Below are 17,050 nucleotides of genomic sequence, written 5' to 3' on the forward strand. Positions count from 1 at the left end.
GAGCTCTGTATTGCTGTATATATTGCTGGATAGTTTCTGCAGTTGGAATTATGCAGGAAGGGCTACAAAGACGTGCCATTACAAACTTCATTGGTCCGTTTTATTTTCTAGTAATGAATAAAATTTATTCGTAACACCGTGATGCCAAAGAAGATTTGCATAATTCAGAATGCTGGAAAGGTAAGCGGCTCTTGCCTATAGATTGCGCTAAAACTACTCCTGAAAAGTTCGCCCCGTAAACAGACTACGAGAAGGGCGAGAAGGATAGCACGACCCCTCTCCCATAGGACATTCTAGACTTTTTTCTAACCTGAAAATCTTGTTCGGATCCAGTAAGTGAAATGGACTCGTCCTGCAGGGGTGTAAAGCACACCCCCATTGGACGAGTCCATTGATGTGCTCAGTAGAATAGGCAAAACTGGCAGTTCTCGCGCCCAAAATCCTGAATTTCCTGCGCAAAGTGCAGCGCCCCCTAGCGGGAACGTCCGGAACTAATTCAAGGCCACGTTTGAGGTCAAACAAGGTTATTCAAGGTCAAACAAGGTCAAACGGGATTAATTTTTTTGGGCCGTTTTTCGACAAAATGTTCAGAGTTTGAAGGTCGTCTTAGAGGTCAAATAGAGGTCAAATTGAGGTCGTTCAGGGTCGTTCAAGGGCGTCCAAAGTGACTTCTAAGGAATGGACTCGTCCGGGGAGGGAAAGGCCACCCCTTGGACGAGTTCATTAATGGACTCGTCCGAGGGGTGTCCTTTCCATCCCCGGACGAGTCCATTAATGAACTCGTCCAAGGAAAACCCTGACGCTGGAAGAGTCCATTTTTTCGCGTTTCTTTTGCAGGATTTTGTGCACAATTTTGGTACAAGGAGGCGCTGCAGTTCCGTAAGAGTAGTCTTTAGTCTTTAGTAAAAGACTTTAGTTAGTTTAGTTTACAAAATTTGATTATGGGACACTCCAGGTGTTTAGAAAGTCCGGTTAGAGCTTGCTACAACCAGCACTGCTTAATAGTAAATTCTGTAGGCCATCTACGATCAGATAGCTTACCTTTGATCGCTTGCCGATTCTGCACTGTTTCGTCAAAACCATGCTTTATATGGCTTGGATCAATTTTATTAAACACTGAATCAAAGACACACAGAGTTGAATGGCATATTAAATGAAACTGAATAAAGAACGAATTGACACCCGTCAAAGTTTTGGGGTCTTCCGCCATCAAATTCTCGAGGTACCACCGTCCTGTCCCTTTTGGCAGTGTTTGCTGCGGCCAAATTTCGGCAGTCGCTGTTCCTCTCGAATTCCATCTGCAGAATAAAGAGCACGTTTTACTGAGCATATTTGCTTCCTTTCAGCTAAATAGGTGCATTTTTATTATTTCACTGAACATGGAAAATGTGAGTTTTCTGAGGCCAAATTTCGGCTCTCGTTCTTCATCTCTCATTCTACCCGCAGAATAAACGGCACCCTTTATTGAGTATGTGTACTTTCAGCTCAATAGCACCATTTTTATTATTTCACTGAATATGGAAAAGGTACGAAGAGTTTTCTAAGGCCAACTTTCAGTCTTCGTTCTTCCTCTCCCATTCTACCCGCAGAATAAACAGCAGCCTTTACTGAGCAACCCTGCTTAGTTTCAGCTCAATAGGAACATTTTTTATTATTTCACCGAGCATGGAATAGAAAGTAAGACTAACCTCTTGTAGCTTTCTGAGGCCAAATTTCGGCGGTGGTTTTTCCCGTCGCATTCCACCTGCAGAACAAGAAGCACATTTTACTAAATATGTGCAGCTATTTTTAAGCCAATAGGATTTCTTATTTCACTGAACATGGAAAAGAAGGTAAGACTAACCTCCTGGTGTTTTCTGACGCTCAATTTCGCCCGTCGCTCTCCGTCTCGTTCCACCTGCAGAATGAAGAGCTGAATATGTGTGCTTAGTTTCAGCTCAATAGGAACATTTTTTTATTATTTCACTGAACATGGAATAGAAAGTAAGACTAACATCTTGGTGCTTTCTGACGCCAAATTTCGGTGGTGGTTTTTCTGTCGAATTGCACCTGCAGAACAAGAAGCACATTTTACTAAATATGTGCAGCTATTTTGAAGTCAATAGGATAATTTATTATTTCATTGAACATGGAAAAGAAGGTAAGACTAACCTCCTTGTGTTTTCGGACGCTCAATTTCGCCGGTCGTTCTCCGTCTCGCTCCACCTGCAGAATGAAGAGCTGAATATGTATCCTTAGTTTCAGCTCAATAGGTGCATTTTCATTGTTTCACTGATCATAGAAAAGAAGGTAAGACTAACTTATTGGTGTTTTCCGAGGCCAAATTGCGGCAGTTTTTCCTGTACCATTCAACCTGCAGAACAAGAAGCACATTTAACTAAATACGCGTGGGTAGTCTCAGTTCAATAGGATCATTTCTTATTTCACTGAACATGGAAATGAAGGTAAGACTTACCTCTTGGTGTTTTCTGAGGACAAATTGCGGCGTTTTTTCCGGTACCATTCCACCTGCAGAACAAGAAGCACATTTTACTAAATATGTGTGGCTAGTCTCAGCTCAATAGCATAATTTCTTATTTCACTGAACATGGAAAAGAAGGTAAGACTAACCTCTTGGTGTTTTCTGATGTTCAATTTCGCCGGTCGATCTCCGTCTCGCTCCACCTGCAGAATGGAAAGCTGAATATGTATGCTTAGTTTCAGCTAAATAGGTGCATTTTTATTGTTTCACTGAACATGGAAATGAAGGTAAGACTAACCTCTTGGCGTTTTCCGACGCCAAATTGCCACGGTTGTTTTTCCTGTACCATTCCACCTGCAGAACAAGAAGCACATTTTACTAAATATGTGCGGCCAGTCTCAGCTCAATAGGATCATTTCTTATTTCACTGAACATGGTAATGAAGGTAAGACTAACCTCTTGGCGTTTTCTGAGGCCAAATTGCAGCGCTTGTTTTTCCTGTACCATTTCACCTGCAGAACAGGGAGCACATTTTACTAAATATGTGCGGCCAGTCTCAGCTCAATAGGATCATTTCTTATTTCACTGAACATGGAAATGAAGGTAAGACTAACCTCTTGGCGTTTTCTGAGGCCAAAGTGCCGCGGTTGTTTTTCCTGTACCATTTCACCTGCAGAACAGGGAGCACATTTTACTAAATATGTGCGGCCAGTCTCAGCTCAATAGGATCATTTCTTATTGCACTGAACATGGAAATGAAGGTAAGAGTAACCTCTTTGCGTTTTCTGAGGCCAAATTGCCGCGGTTGTTTTTCCTGTACCATTTCACCTGCAGAACAGGGAGCACATTTTACTAAATATGTGTGGCCAGTCTCAGCTCAATAGGATCATTTCTTATTTCACTGAACATGGAAATGAAGGTAAGACTAACCTCTTGGCGTTTTCTGAGGCCAAATTGCCGCGGTTGTTTTTCCTGTACCATTTCACCTGCAGAACAGGGAGCACATTTTACAAAATATGTGCGGCCAGTCTCAGCTCAATAGGATCACTTCTTATTGCACTGAACATGGAAATGAAGGTAAGACTAAGCTCTTGGCGTTTTCTGAGGCCGAATTGCCGCGGTTGTTTTTCCTGTACCATTTCACCTGCAAAACAGGGAGCACATTTTACTAAATATGTGCGGCCAGTCTCAGCTCAATAGGATCATTTCTTATTTCACTGAACATGGAAATGAAGGTAAGACTAACCTCTTGGCGTTTTCTGAGGCCAAATTGCCGCGGTTGTTTTTCCTGTACCATTTCACCTGCAGAACAGGGAGCACATTTTACTAAATATGTGCGGCCAGTCTCAGCTCAATAGGATCATTTCTTATTTCACTGAACATGGAAATGAAGGTAAGACTAACCTCTTGGCGTTTTCTGAGGCCGAATTGCCGCGGTTGTTTTTCCTGTACCATTTCACCTGCAGAACAGGGAGCACATTTTACTAAATATGTACGGCCAGTCTCAGCTCAATAGGATCATTTCTTATTGCACTGAACATGGAAATGAAGGTAAGACTAACCTCTTGGCGTTTTCTGAGGCCGAATTGCCGCGGTTGTTTTTCCTGTACCATTTCACCTGCAGAACAGGGAGCACATTTTACTAAATATGTGTGGCCAGTCTCAGCTCAATAGGATCATTTCTTATTGCACTGAACATGGAAATGAAGGTAAGACTAACCTCTTGGCGTTTTCTGAGGCCAAATTGCCGCGGTTGTTTTTCCTGTACCATTTCACCTGCAGAACAGGGAGCACATTTTACTAAATATGTGTGGCCAGTCTCAGCTCAATAGGATCATTTCTTATTTCACTGAACATGGAAATGAAGGTAAGACTAACCTCTTGGCGTTTTCCGAGGCCAAATTGCCACGGCTGTTTTTCCTGTACCATTCCACCTGCAGAACAGGAAGCACATTTTACTAAATATGTGTGGCCAGTCTCAGCTCAATAGGATCATTTCTTATTTCACTGAACATGGAAATGAAGGTAAGACTAACCTCTTGGCGTTTTCCGAGGCCAAATTGCCACGGTTGTTTTTCCTGTACCATTCCACCTGCAGAACAAGAAGCACATTTTACTAAATATGTGTGGCGAGTCTCAGCTCAATAGGATCATTTCTTATTTCACTGAACATGGAAATGAAGGTAAGACTAACCTCTTGGCGTTTTCCGAGGCCAAATTGCCGCGGTTGTTTTTCCTGTACCATTCCACCTGCAGAACAAGAAGCACATTTTACTAAATATGTGTGGCCAGTCTCAGCTCAATAGGATCATTTCTTATTTCACTGAACATGGAAATGAAGGTAAGAATAACATCTTGGCGTTTTCTGAGGCCAAATTGCCGCGGTTGTTTTTCCTGTACCATTGCACCTGCAGAACAGAAGCACATTTTACTAAATATGTGTGGCCAGTCTCAGCTCAATAGGATCATTTCTTATTTCACTGAACATGGAAATGAAGGTAAGACTAACCTCTTGGTGTTTTCTGATGCTCAATTTCGCCAGTCGTTCTCAGTCTCGCTCCACCTGCAGAATGAAGAGCTGAATATGTATGCTTAGTTTCAGCTAAATAGGTGCATTTTTATTGTTTCACTGATCACGGAAAAGAAGGTAAGACTAACCTCTTGGTGTTTTCTGAGGCCAAATTGCCGCGGTTGTTTTCTTGTACCGTTCCACCTGCAGAACAAGAAGCACATTTTACTAAATATGTGTGGCTAGTCTCAGCTCAATAGCATCATTTCTTATTTCACTGAACATGGAAATGAAGGTAAGACTAAGCTCTGGGTGTTTTCTGATGCTCAATTTCGCCGGTCGATCTCCGTCTCGCTCCACCTGCAGAATGAAGAGCTGAATATGTATGCTTAGTTTCAGCTAAATAGGTGCATTTTTATTGTTTCACTGATCACGGAAAAGAAAGTAAGACTAACCTCTTGGTGTTTTCTGAGGCCAAATTGCCGCGGTTGTTTTCCTGTACCATTCCACCTGCAGAACAGGGAGCACATTTTACTAAATATGCGTGGCTAGTCTCAGCTGAATAGGATTATTTCTTATTTCACTGAACATGGAAATGAAGGTAAGACTAACCTCTTGGCGTTTTCTGAGACCAAATTGCCGCGGTTGTTTTTCCTGTACCATTTCACCTGCAGAACAGGGAGCACATTTTACTAAATATGTGTGGCCAGTCTCAGCTCAATAGGATCATTTCTTATTTCACTGAACATGGAAATGAAGGTAAGACTAACCTCTTGGTGTTTTCTGATGCTCAATTTCGCCAGTCGTTCTCTGTCTCGCTCCACCTGCAGAATGAAGAGCTGAATATGTATGCTTAGTTTCAGCTAAATAGGTGCATTTTTATTGTTTCACTGAACATGGAAATGAAGGTAAGACTAACCTCTTGGCGTTTTCTGATGCCAAATTGCCACGGTTGTTTTTCCTGTACCATTCCAATTTTACTAAATATGTGTGGCTAGTCTCAGCTCAATAAGATCATTTCTTATTTCACTGAACATGGAAATGAAGGTAAGACTAACCTCTTTGTGTTTTCTGATGCTCAATTTCGCCAGTCGTTCTCCGTCTCGCTCCACCTACAGAATGAAGAGCTGATTATGAATGCTTAGTTTCAGCTAAATAGGTGCATTTTTATTGTTTCACTGATCACGGAAAATAAGGTAAGACTAACCTCTTGGTGTTTTCTGAGGCCAAATTGCCGCGGTTGTTTTTCCTGTACCATTCCACCTGCAGAACAAGAAGCACATTTTACTAAATATGTGTGGCTAGTCTCAGCTCAATAGGATCATTTCTTATTTCACTGAACATGGAAATGAAGGTAAGACTAAGCTCTGGGTGTTTTCTGATGCTCAATTTCGCTGGTCGTTCCCCGTCTCGCTCTACCTGCAGAATGGAGAGCTGATTATGTATGCTTAGTTTCAGCTAAATAGGTGCATTTTTATTGTTTCACTGATCACGGAAAATAAGGTAAGACTAACCTCTTGGTGTTTTCTGAGGCCAAATTGCCGCGGTTGTTTTTCCTGTACCATTTCACCTGCAGAACAGGGAGCCCCTTTTACTGCAACACAGCAACAACTAAAGATGGGTGGCCATAGACACAATGTCTATGGCCACCCTCCTTGGTCCCGTCCCTCGGCCTACCCAGTGGGGCCGTCACCACAGCTCTGCTCAGCTTCCTGAAAGACTCGGGCCTTGCGTCTGCCCTCTGACTGGGCTTTATCGTGCCATGTCGTGCCTGTACTACACTAACTGTTTTTGTTTCTTTTTTCCTTATTTTTTAGTTTATTTCGAGATTTTCTTTTTCGGAATAGGAAGCCGGCATTAGCCTGGCTCACATTTCCATTATTTTTTCTTTCTTTTCATTCTATTAAACATATTCCCCCTTTTACTAAATGTGTGTGCTTAGTTTCAACTCAATAGGATCATTTATTTCACTGAACATGGATAAGGTAAGACTAACTTCATGGTGCTTTCTGACGCGCAACTTCACATGTCGTTCTCCCTCCCGCCCAACCTGCAGAATGAAGAGCTGAATATGTGTGCTCAGTTTCAGCTCGATATGAGAATTTTTATTGTTTCACTGATAATGGAAAAGAAGGTAAGACTAACCGCTTGCTGTTTTCTGAGGCCAAATTTCGGCGGTTGTTTTCCCAATACCATCCCACCTGCAGAACAAGGAGCCCCTCTTACTCAATATGTGTGGCTATTTTTTAATTTTAATTCCGTGTTAATTCCGCAAGGCAAATAAATATAATTCCGCGAAGCAACTGTGGCTATGAGCGGTGTACAGATGGAGACAGATGGAGAGAGGACAGCAGGAAGGAGTGGGAGACAGGGGGATGTGTGGCCTTAGTCTCAGCTCAATATGATAATTTCTTACTTCACTGAACATGGAAATGAAGGTAAGACTAAGCTCTTGGTGTTTTCTGATGCTCAATTTCGCCAGTCGTTCTCCGTCTCGCTCCACCTGCAGAATGAAGAGCTGAATATGTATGCTTAGTTTCAGCTAAATAGGTGCATTTTTATTGTTTCACTGATCATGGAAAATAAGGTAAGACTAACCTCTTGGTGTTTTCTGAGGCCAAATTGCCGCGGTTGTTTTTCCTGTACCATTTCACCTGCAGAACAGGGAGCACATTTTACTAAATATGTGTGGCCAGTCTCAGCTCAATAGGATCATTTCTTATTTCACTGAACGTGGAAATGAAGGTAAGACTAACATCTTGCCCCCCTAAGACCCCTCTGCCCAAAGCATGCACTGCTAATCTTTTGGAGAACCTGATACATTGGTCCTTATAGTCTGGCTCATCAACGAACAACAACAAATACACCGATGATAATGGATGGTCACAACAACGACGAAATCACGAGAGAGGAATGGGATAGAGTACAACCTCTTTGTTTTTCTAAGTGATCTGGAGTTGCCGGATCTCGTAATGAGTGCCTCTTTCTCCAATTTCTTTCTGCTCTCTTTCAACTCAACTCTCAGGAACAAACGGCGACATTTCCTCGAGTTTGAGGGCTTCTTGATGTTACTACTTTCTTCGGTTTCAATTTTCAGTTCTGGTCTTGGCAGATACTTTTATTGACAGCCACCATGACGCGCATCCCATGACCACGTGATGCTGTGACATATATTGCCATTCCTGACAGCCCTATAAAGTTACTGCATTTGAACGAGTTTAGCAAAATGTTACATTATTAATGGCGCAACTTGTATGGTTGTGTCTCCTATTGATTTAATTGGTACATTTCGGCTGGCCAACGCTAATGTGTCAGCATTGGTCCACGTTAGGCTTAGTCTAGACTGCAGGTGAACAGGGTATGCCTTTCCCTTAGGTGAACAAGGACGATTACATGCTGGCGTCCGGAAAGCCTTTGGGACAATTCCGTGTCTATGCAAAAAAAGAGGGTGGGAAAATACCTCCAAACATTAGTGCTTTCCCTGCTGTGCTGGGAGGTGCGCCGAGGGAGTGCAGAGGGTTGTCTTCCGTACTGCAAACATATTCAGTGCGCATGTTCCCACGTCCCGTCTATCGCCAGACTGAAAAAAAAAAGAAAAAGAGATAACCGAATCGCGCAACACGCCCTGTCAAATCAATCGAGATCACACGTTCAGATAACAACCTAGCAATGCCCCATGGAAACATTGAGGTGAACCTGCTGATAACCTGCGTACAGATGGAGTGAAAAAAGGTGAAATGCGTTTGCAGCACTGAAAGTTTGCCAAATATGAGTGGCCATGGCACGCATTTCCTATGTTTTTGCTGATATGGGTTTATTGCAACGACGATGCCAAGAGACACTGAATGGTTTTCAATGTTCAACTTCTAGTCCAGTTGTTAGCCCAGGAAGGACTGTAGAAGCTGTAGTAGTATGGCAACCAGTAAGGTGAGGGGTAACAAAGGTTGAGAGCACAGCCACATCTTCACAATAAAAACGGGAAGAGTCTCTTGAAAAAGGAAAATACATCAACTGAAATCAACCACACTGACAGTCAGGGAAACTCGGTAAATAGTGTCCTGCCTTGCCTTCTCGACGCCAGGTTCAATACTACAGAGACCAGCTCCCGTGGCATAGTGGTTAAGATGATCGCCTTTCCACGCCGAGACTGGGAGCTGCCACGGGTTCGAATCCTGTCATCGGCTGTGCTGTCTGAGTATTTCCCTGGGTTTTCCCAGTTCCCCCTGAAGTCGGCCCAGGACGCATACTGTCCCCCCACTCCTTCCATGCTGTCCTCTCTCCATCTGTCTACGTCTGTACACCGCTCAAAGCCACAGTTGCTTCGCGGCGCTAACATGGAATAAAAAAATAAATCAATACTACAGAATGTGGTACACCGGAAAAAAGACTTATCACAGACTTATCATCTTCATGAGGGTGATAGAGCAGTACTCCCAGTGGTCGAATCGACCTAGAAATGAGCACACAGAATCAGCAGAGCGTGAGCTTTAATTCGAACCCAAATTCGAGGTAGACAGAGAACCTTCCAGTTTTCGCCTTGAAAAACGCCAAGGGGTTAGGCTTACCCTTTTTCCCATTTTTGGCCAAAAAATAAAAGTGGTCGAATCGACCTCGAAATGAGCACACAGAATCAGCAGAGCGTGAGCTTTAATTTGAGCCCAAATTCGAGGTCGACAGGGAACCTTCCAGTTTTCGCCTGGAAAAACCCCAAGGGGCTTACCCTTTTTCCCATTTTTGGCCAAAAAATAAAAGTGGTCGAATCGACCTAGAAATAAGCACACAGAACCAGCAGAGCGTGAGCTTTAATTTGAGCCCAAATTCGAGGTCGACAGGGAACCTTCCAGTTTTCGCCTGGAAAAACCCCAAGGGGCTTACCCTTTTTCCCATTTTTGGCCAAAAAATAAAAGTGGTCGAATCGATCTAGAAATGAGCACACAGACTCAGCAGAGCGTGAGCTTTAATTTGAACCCAAATTCGAGGTCGACAGAGATCCTTCCAGTTTTCGCCTTGAAAAACCCCAAGGGTTTTTTTAGCTAACCCCCATTCAGCATAAGTGGTCATAATTAACTGAAAGTTCACAGATATTCTGGTGATGGTGCGTTTTATTTTGCAGTACAAACTGGACAGAAGGAAGCAACTTCGATATTTCGCTATGAAAAATGACTTCTTGGGGCAAGCACACGTCTGGTGGGAGGACATCGTCTTCGTGTACAGTTTACACCTGTTTAGACAAACTACTCATGTTCCTATGAATTGAATAAATTTTGAAAACAATGTAGTTTCTTAAATACATTCAGGCTACAGCCAATATGTTGTGGAAGACAGGTTGAAGACATGCGAAGGTATGTAGAAAAAGTTATGGGAAAAGTTATCACAACAACAATTACGGTGCAAGATAGCTGTAGAAATTTCTGTATGTGATTATCAAACATTGAGAGAGAATAAATGTAGAGAGGAGCGGTTTCGGTTTAGTGGAGGTAGCGCAGCAAAGTTAGAATACGAAACTTGCGGGAATAGGACCAATTATTGCGCCAGGGAGGTAAAGGACACCCCTTCGGACGAGTCTATTAATGGACTCGTCCAGGGGTGTCCTTTCCCACCCCGGAAGAGTCCATGTAATTCCAGTCGCCTTCGTTGACCTTGGCCGACCTCTAATTGACCTCTATATGACCTCCTAGACGACGTATTTTTACTTCGGGAATTCGCACAATTTAGTACGAAAACGGCTTAAAGTTTTTGCAATGAGGTCACCTTGTTTGACATTGTTCGACCTTGTTTAACCTTATTTGACCTCTAATGTGGCCTTGAATTAGTTCCAGACGTCCCCGCTAGGGGGCTACCTATAATTTTTTAAAAATACGCAGGATTTGCCGTACAGGACGCCAATCAGTACCAAAAGTCAAGATTTTTCTCCAAAATACAAATATCTCCTAGCGGGGACGTCAGGAACTAATTCAAGGCCACATTAGAGGTTAAGTAAGGTTAAACAAGGTCGGACAATGTCAAACAAGGTGACCCCGTGCAAAAACTTTGGGCCGTTTTCGATTAAAATCGCACGGATTCTTATGGGCATGAGGCGGTCTTCCTAGAGGTCACGTGGAGGTCAAGCAGAGGTCAACTAAGGTCAACCAAGGTGACTGGAATTACATGGACTCTTCCAGGGAGGGAAAGGACACCCCTGGACGAGTTCATTAATGGACTCGCCCGAAGGGGTGTCCTTTACCTCCCTGGGCGAAATAGTGCTCTTTCTGTAAACAAGTTTCGTACTCTGTCCTTCCTGTGCCACCACAAACCGAAACACCGCCTCTGTACATGGTCTTTTAGTATGTTTCATAATGATATATCAAATTTCTACAGCTGTCTTTTTTGCTGTATTTCTTTTACCGTATTTTTTGTAGTGGTAAATTTTCTGACACATCGTTACATATCTTCCGCGCGTTGTCTTCAACAGCATGTTGTCTATGCACCGAAGATTATATTACAAACACTCAGAAAATGTATTATTAAGTTTTATTAAATTCCTACCCAAGACATGAAGATTTAATCCCTGTGACGATAATACATGTATTACACCATGAATCAATTTATATCAATAAATAAACCAATAAATCAATTTGAATCAAAATGTTGGACAAGCCTGACAACTAGAGCCCTGTGACGGTACGTCAAGAGTACACGTCAAGAGCCCTGTGACGGTACAAAACAGCAAAGCGACAAGAAGGAATATCAGAAGCCCATCTTCTTCTTTAAATCTTGAAATAAGAAGGAAAGAATACATATACTATATTATATGTAAATGGGTGTAAATGTGCAGTTTGGTCAAGGTTTCCAACTCTTTTTCTTTTTCTTTTTTCACAAATTTGGGGGGATAATTCACATCTTTTTATTGTTCTCGAGATCGGCCGAAACGAAGAACAAGACGAACTTTTGGCTAACCTCTTCATTTTTCATATCACTTCCCTGAACTCATCCCACCGCACATTGGAAAAGGCAAGGATCGAAGCAGCTACTTCCTGGTGTGGATCCACATGCAAAAATCCTCAAGTCGAATTTATAGCCGTGTGAATTTATAGTTCTCTGTTAATACTACTGTACTTTACTAGGAATGCTTACTGAAACACGGTACAGACGACACAGTACAGACGAGTTACAGACGAGTGTGTGCGGGTGCTGGACGTGGTGAAGTCAACATGAACATCAACTCAACATGGCGAACATCCGCAATATATACCGCGCGTACACGTTTATTTTTAATGTGTTCGTTCGCCTCCTCCTCGTAATAGCTGGACATAGCAATATAGCTGAACGTATTTCCATTAGTCAGGAAAGTGAGTAGAACCGACCATACATGCAACTGAAGGAAATCTGGATACGCAGTCCAATGCACAGTTTTCTTTGCGTGGCGTCGCTGCCGTGCTTGATTGGTAGCGTGTCTGGCAAGGGGCTGTCTTGCTCAACCGCTTGTGCAAGAAGACGTCTGGACACAGCTGCCAACATTTTGGTCACGGTGAAACATCTTTGTTGCCATGGGACGGAGCCGGGATTCTCGGGGGCCTGTGAGCTGCGACCAGGAAAGGACCACAAGCTGGAACAACCACTGGAGGAGAAAGATATTTGTAACTTTAGATGAAGGAAGGTATTGGGTTTCTGGGACGAGTGTTCCGACGAATTTTCTAGGGAAAAATAACTGGTCCGGAGAAAAATTTCTGCCGCAATGTGGTGAAATGCACCAATAGATCGCAGCTTCACACATCGTGTCCCCTCGATGACACGTTTCTATCGCTCGTTTACTCGACCCTCCACTCGAGCTGTTCGTCGAGACACGCTTTTGCGCTTCATAACTGGCGTGCACGCTCGGTGGTGGGAGCCAAGGTGGTGGGTTCGAATCCTATCACTGGCTGTTTTGAAAGGGTCTTCCGAAGACTCTCCAAACAAATGTCGGCACGGTACTCCCTGAAGTCCGCACAGGGCGCATAATAACTTCTGTTCAAACAACACAGGGAACAATGGGAATAGCGTGGTCCCTACTGTCTTCATTTCCTGCACGATAACTGTGTTTCGATAAAAAGAAAACGGAAAAAGAAAAACAACAATTACCAAACAGGCTGTCACACGAATAGGCAGCCTTCAATGGTCATCGAAACCATCGGGTATCAAATATGCACCTAAGGACACCTAGCGTGTAACGTAGAAGCTTCTCAAACTGCTACTTCTCAAAGCAACTTCTATCGCTGTCGAGAGCCTTTTCACCCAGCCCTATAGCTTGGGGATGAACCACTTTTACCCTACATGAAAACTTTCAACTTTTTTTTAGAGCTATCGGCTATTTAAATGCTTTATAACTGTATGAATTTCCCTTTACTGTGGTTTAACCCTGAAATTCTGAAGTAATTTGGCTTTAATTGAGCAGTTTTACCTTGCGACACATATCACTATTTTAGCGCACTATAACCTTAGTTGCTCGTGCGCCATCATCATCATCATCATCATCTCAAAGTGCATTGGATCTATGGAGGAAAGCAGAAAAAGAGGCGCCTCAACGGCCCTTCGAGAGAAGACAGAAGCGTGGGGCAAGTGACGTGAGGATAGGAGGTGAGCTGTAGCTTCTTTGGAGCTATGCGAGGGTCACGTTACCTGAATAGCCCAATGAGGTCGCTTTGCACACGCCACTTTGGGGGCCACTTCGGCGCGCTACCACCACACCTCTCCAAGTATTCCGAAACTAGGCGTTGGGGGCTCCCATAGAGATGTATGTAACAGAAACCAGAAGGCGAGCGGTGATGTCACTGGAGTGGCCCCCAATCTCGGCTTCACTTCTCAGAGCAACAGGGCTCCTCCTCTCTTTCATTCCTCCATGGTTTGATTCAAAGCACTTTGAGAAGTTGACACGCTACACGCTCGATGGCGCCACGTGCATATATTCAATGGCCGTTGGTTTCGATCATCATTGGTTTCGAGTGGTACGAAAGACGCCTGGAGACGAGATTAGGGCTAGGGTGAAGGACGATTGCTCGGGGACCTTCTCGCTTCACGTCAGATGAGTCCCTCACACATATCATGTAGAGGCTTCCCGCCTGGTTGATAATCGCTGAAGATATGCGCTGGATAGGGTAGAAAGTAGGTCCTATCGACATAAACCCTGGCGAGCTTCCTCCAAGACAGGGCCTTTTTTTAAGGCTCACAAGATATCTAGAAAGTAATTGGTGACGCGCTTTAATATACCAAAAGTTGTGGGGCAGGTAGCCGCACCAGTGCGGAACTACGTCGCCAGTTGTTTCTTTCTAGTTCTCTCCGTCTACCGTCATTTTCCGAAGACAATGGCAATTTGCATTGTTACGAGGCACAGAATGTTGTCGTGCGCATGAACGCCTTTATCGTCTAGGCAGTCACACAAGAGACTTCGACAGGGCTGACACTCCGAACCAGGGTTTTTCTGTCTGACTCACTTAAATGGACTATCGCATCCAGAAAGGCATGTATGAGACCGATACCTTAAAGCAGCACAGAAGTCACTTTTAACACCCTGCTAACTTCCTATAACACTGTTAAGTAGGCCAGTTAGATGCACCATGCGAAGTAATTCACACTAGAGAGTCATAACTATCGCAGAAATTGAATTTAAAGTACGCTGCAAAAAGCGACCGTGCGCAACGGCGGTGGGGAGCAGAACCAGCCTGTGATATGCCTGGGACCTCGTGCTGACGCAACGAGGATCACGCTCGCAGATTGGTCCAGAGAAATGTTGTCTGCTACTCGGCTGTTCGGGGTTCTGAAAAAGCATTCCTATTGGCTCGGTCATGATTCGGCGCTCCTTCTGTCCCTAATTCTCTGGGGGAACTGGAAAATACTGGTTTACGGCGGCAAAGGGACAAGGCGCTGACCCCCACTGACCGGCGAACCAGAACGAGTTATCCCTGTAACGTCACCGGTGACGTGGCACCATACCTCCTCCTCCTCGTTATACCAGGAGTCTGGAGTTAAGGGTGAGCAAACGGAGCCCAATTTATGTGACTTTTTTTCTGGGAAACAAATTGCACACATCAAAGCCTTTCGCGCTATTCGGTATAATGACACACACACTTTCATCAGACGTCTTAACATGAAATTTTTTTGGACGGCCCTCTTTACTCCATCTATGTCGTGGTGTGGTTTCACAGTCTACTTGGCCAAGTTTCTCTTCCGAAAGCAGCCTGCTTATTAAATAACCCAGTTTTAAAAATTCGCACTCCGTTTGCAGCTAAGGAAGAATGACGTAAGCCGGGCTCACAAATGGGAGCACACCGCAGGTGATTGTCTCTGAGGACGCCTGCTTCCCGTTCGCACCGCAACACACTAAGTGAAAAGACCTCCGTAAATACGCCGACTTTCGCTTACCAGTGCGAGTGCTGACCGACGTGACCGTGTTCCGTGGAACACGGCGTTACGCCCTCGGCTGTACAAACACGTACGACGCTATGCAGAAACAGCACTCCACGAGCCGATCTCACACTTCTCCGCCACCTACAGACGCCAGCCATCACTCCGCCCGGCGGCCGGACGCCACGGTGTCTCTGCCGCTCCCTGATTGCGCTTGTCCGCGCCAAAGGGCGCTCACTAGTTGGCCTTGTCTAAGTGACGTTTACAGAGAGGGAATTCCGGAATGCCCTCAACACCCGTCGTCTGCTCTTGCCATGCGTTACGTCAAGTTGCACAGTAAGAACTCCACGAATTCGCGTCGGATTTTTTGCGTCAGGCATCGGTGATGAACGAGGAGTAAAATGACACAGTAGTTTCGGAATGTAGTTTGACGGATGCGATAGTCCCTTCAAGTGTTGGAGAAACTCACCTGACTTTTCTTGCGCAACGTTCGCTGATAGTTTGCAACATTTGCAGCCATCATGATGCGCTACATGAGGGACAGAACAGCGTTCAGGCGTTTTCAGCATCACCCGTTCCACAGTAGGCTGAGTCAGAGTGCGAAGCCATACTGCAAGCATCTGTGATGCAATAAATAGAGTTGTCGCTTTTTAAGTTGAATGAACAACGGAAGGTACTTACCGTTACCTACCATCAGTGTACCAAACCACTGCTATAGTCCACGTAGAACGGACATGCCGCTGATATGAGTCCGCAGGCAACGTGGGCATGTACCTATCTGCCAAAGTATAGCAAGTGTAGCTGAAAAGAACTGTGCCATATTTGTTTAAGTACCAATTAAGAAATATTTACGCTGTGCAACATTATGCTGTAGAACGGAACCTGCACACAACACACATGTGCTGACTTTTACTGATAAGCTTTTTTTTAGGCGTGGTCCGGCCTGGCCTGGCCAAACGCCTCGTTTTGGACGCCACGGACCTAAGGAAGCAAGGATCGCGAACTGTAAGTAAGAAATACCGAAAATAATGAACGTTCTGGCACAAAGACAAGGAAGAATCTGAAAATAAGCGAATAGGAAACGTCAGTCAAACGCAAAGACTCAAACAGAAAGTGTTCTTAATGAGAAAGTACGAAGATATGAGCAGAAATTGGAAACTGTTGATGTCAAGGTTTTGCCATCGTGCAGAAGAACAGCAGATACGCACTTTCGCGACTCGTGACATAAATTACAAACGGGCATAAAAATATTTCTGGACACAGCTTTTCCAGAGCATCATTGAAAGTGGATCGGATTAACCGACGTCAATTAAAAGGACGTAGTTTCTCAAGGTATGGTCGTTAGTGGCAAAGTTTCACCGAGAAAAAGAGCGCACCTCATGTCTGTTCTCAATTTCCAGAAGCAAAGTCTTACAGAACCCGTATACTTACTCGTATCTTCGACAATCAAAATATGATAAGGGCCAAAATTGAGCTTCATTAACTAAAGACGCTCGCACGTAGTTATCCTTTTTAATTTACTTCCCAGATGTGCTAAAGCGTTGCCACAGAAACTGGACACTGCAGTTTGATTATCAACTGACGAAGTCGTACTCTTCTTGTTCGTAAACATATTGCGCACTGATAAGAGTGATAAGAAAGAGAAGTTAACGAGAGGATAATGTGAGACAAGATAAATCGTGCGATGTATTTGTTGCGTCGAAATTGAACATTTAACTGGTTGG

The 17,050-nt window shown here is 44.1% G+C and overlaps 3 protein-coding genes across 6 annotated transcripts in view; all 3 read right to left on the reverse strand.

Moving 5' to 3' along the window:
• Positions 1-1,100: 1,100 nt before the first annotated feature.
• Positions 1,101-5,204, reverse strand: LOC135387604 (uncharacterized). Its single transcript, XM_064616719.1, has 12 exons — positions 5,120-5,204; positions 4,971-5,024; positions 4,814-4,869; positions 4,656-4,711; positions 4,498-4,553; positions 2,760-2,815; positions 2,611-2,664; positions 2,456-2,508; positions 2,301-2,353; positions 2,152-2,205; positions 1,689-1,744; positions 1,101-1,298 (listed from the first exon to the last, which is right to left on the reverse strand). Exons 3-12 carry the CDS (start codon positions 4,862-4,864, stop codon positions 1,122-1,124), a joined length of 666 nt encoding a protein of 221 aa, XP_064472789.1. The 5' UTR covers positions 4,865-4,869; positions 4,971-5,024; positions 5,120-5,204; the 3' UTR covers positions 1,101-1,121.
• Positions 5,205-5,760: 556 nt separating this feature from the next.
• LOC135389779 (uncharacterized) lies at positions 5,761-7,370 on the reverse strand. Its single transcript, XM_064619810.1, has 6 exons — positions 6,485-7,370; positions 6,313-6,389; positions 6,178-6,233; positions 6,029-6,082; positions 5,890-5,950; positions 5,761-5,794 (listed from the first exon to the last, which is right to left on the reverse strand). Exons 1-6 carry the CDS (start codon positions 6,533-6,535, stop codon positions 5,761-5,763), a joined length of 333 nt encoding a protein of 110 aa, XP_064475880.1. The 5' UTR covers positions 6,536-7,370.
• A 4,093-nt stretch (positions 7,371-11,463) lies between these two features.
• The window catches only part of LOC135389089 (uncharacterized), a 250,679-nt gene continuing 245,092 nt past the window's right edge, over positions 11,464-17,050 (reverse strand). For 2 of the 4 annotated variants that reach the window (XR_010421570.1, XR_010421571.1), the window contains exons 3-5: positions 16,008-16,307; positions 15,796-15,946; positions 11,464-12,567 (exon numbers count right to left, since the gene is read on the reverse strand). Coding sequence is in view for 1 of the 4 variants with exons in the window: in XM_064619055.1 (XP_064475125.1) it covers positions 15,879-15,946; positions 16,018-16,104; positions 16,179-16,307 (284 nt within the window). In the remaining 3 variants the exon portion in view is untranslated. The remainder of the gene's footprint in view (positions 12,568-15,795; positions 15,947-16,007; positions 16,308-17,050) is intronic. The other 2 variants (XM_064619055.1, XR_010421572.1) reach the window with 2 other exon arrangements.

Source organism: Ornithodoros turicata, chromosome 3 (assembly GCF_037126465.1).
Source record: "Ornithodoros turicata isolate Travis chromosome 3, ASM3712646v1, whole genome shotgun sequence".
Classification (NCBI taxonomy): Eukaryota; Metazoa; Arthropoda; class Arachnida; order Ixodida; family Argasidae; genus Ornithodoros; species Ornithodoros turicata.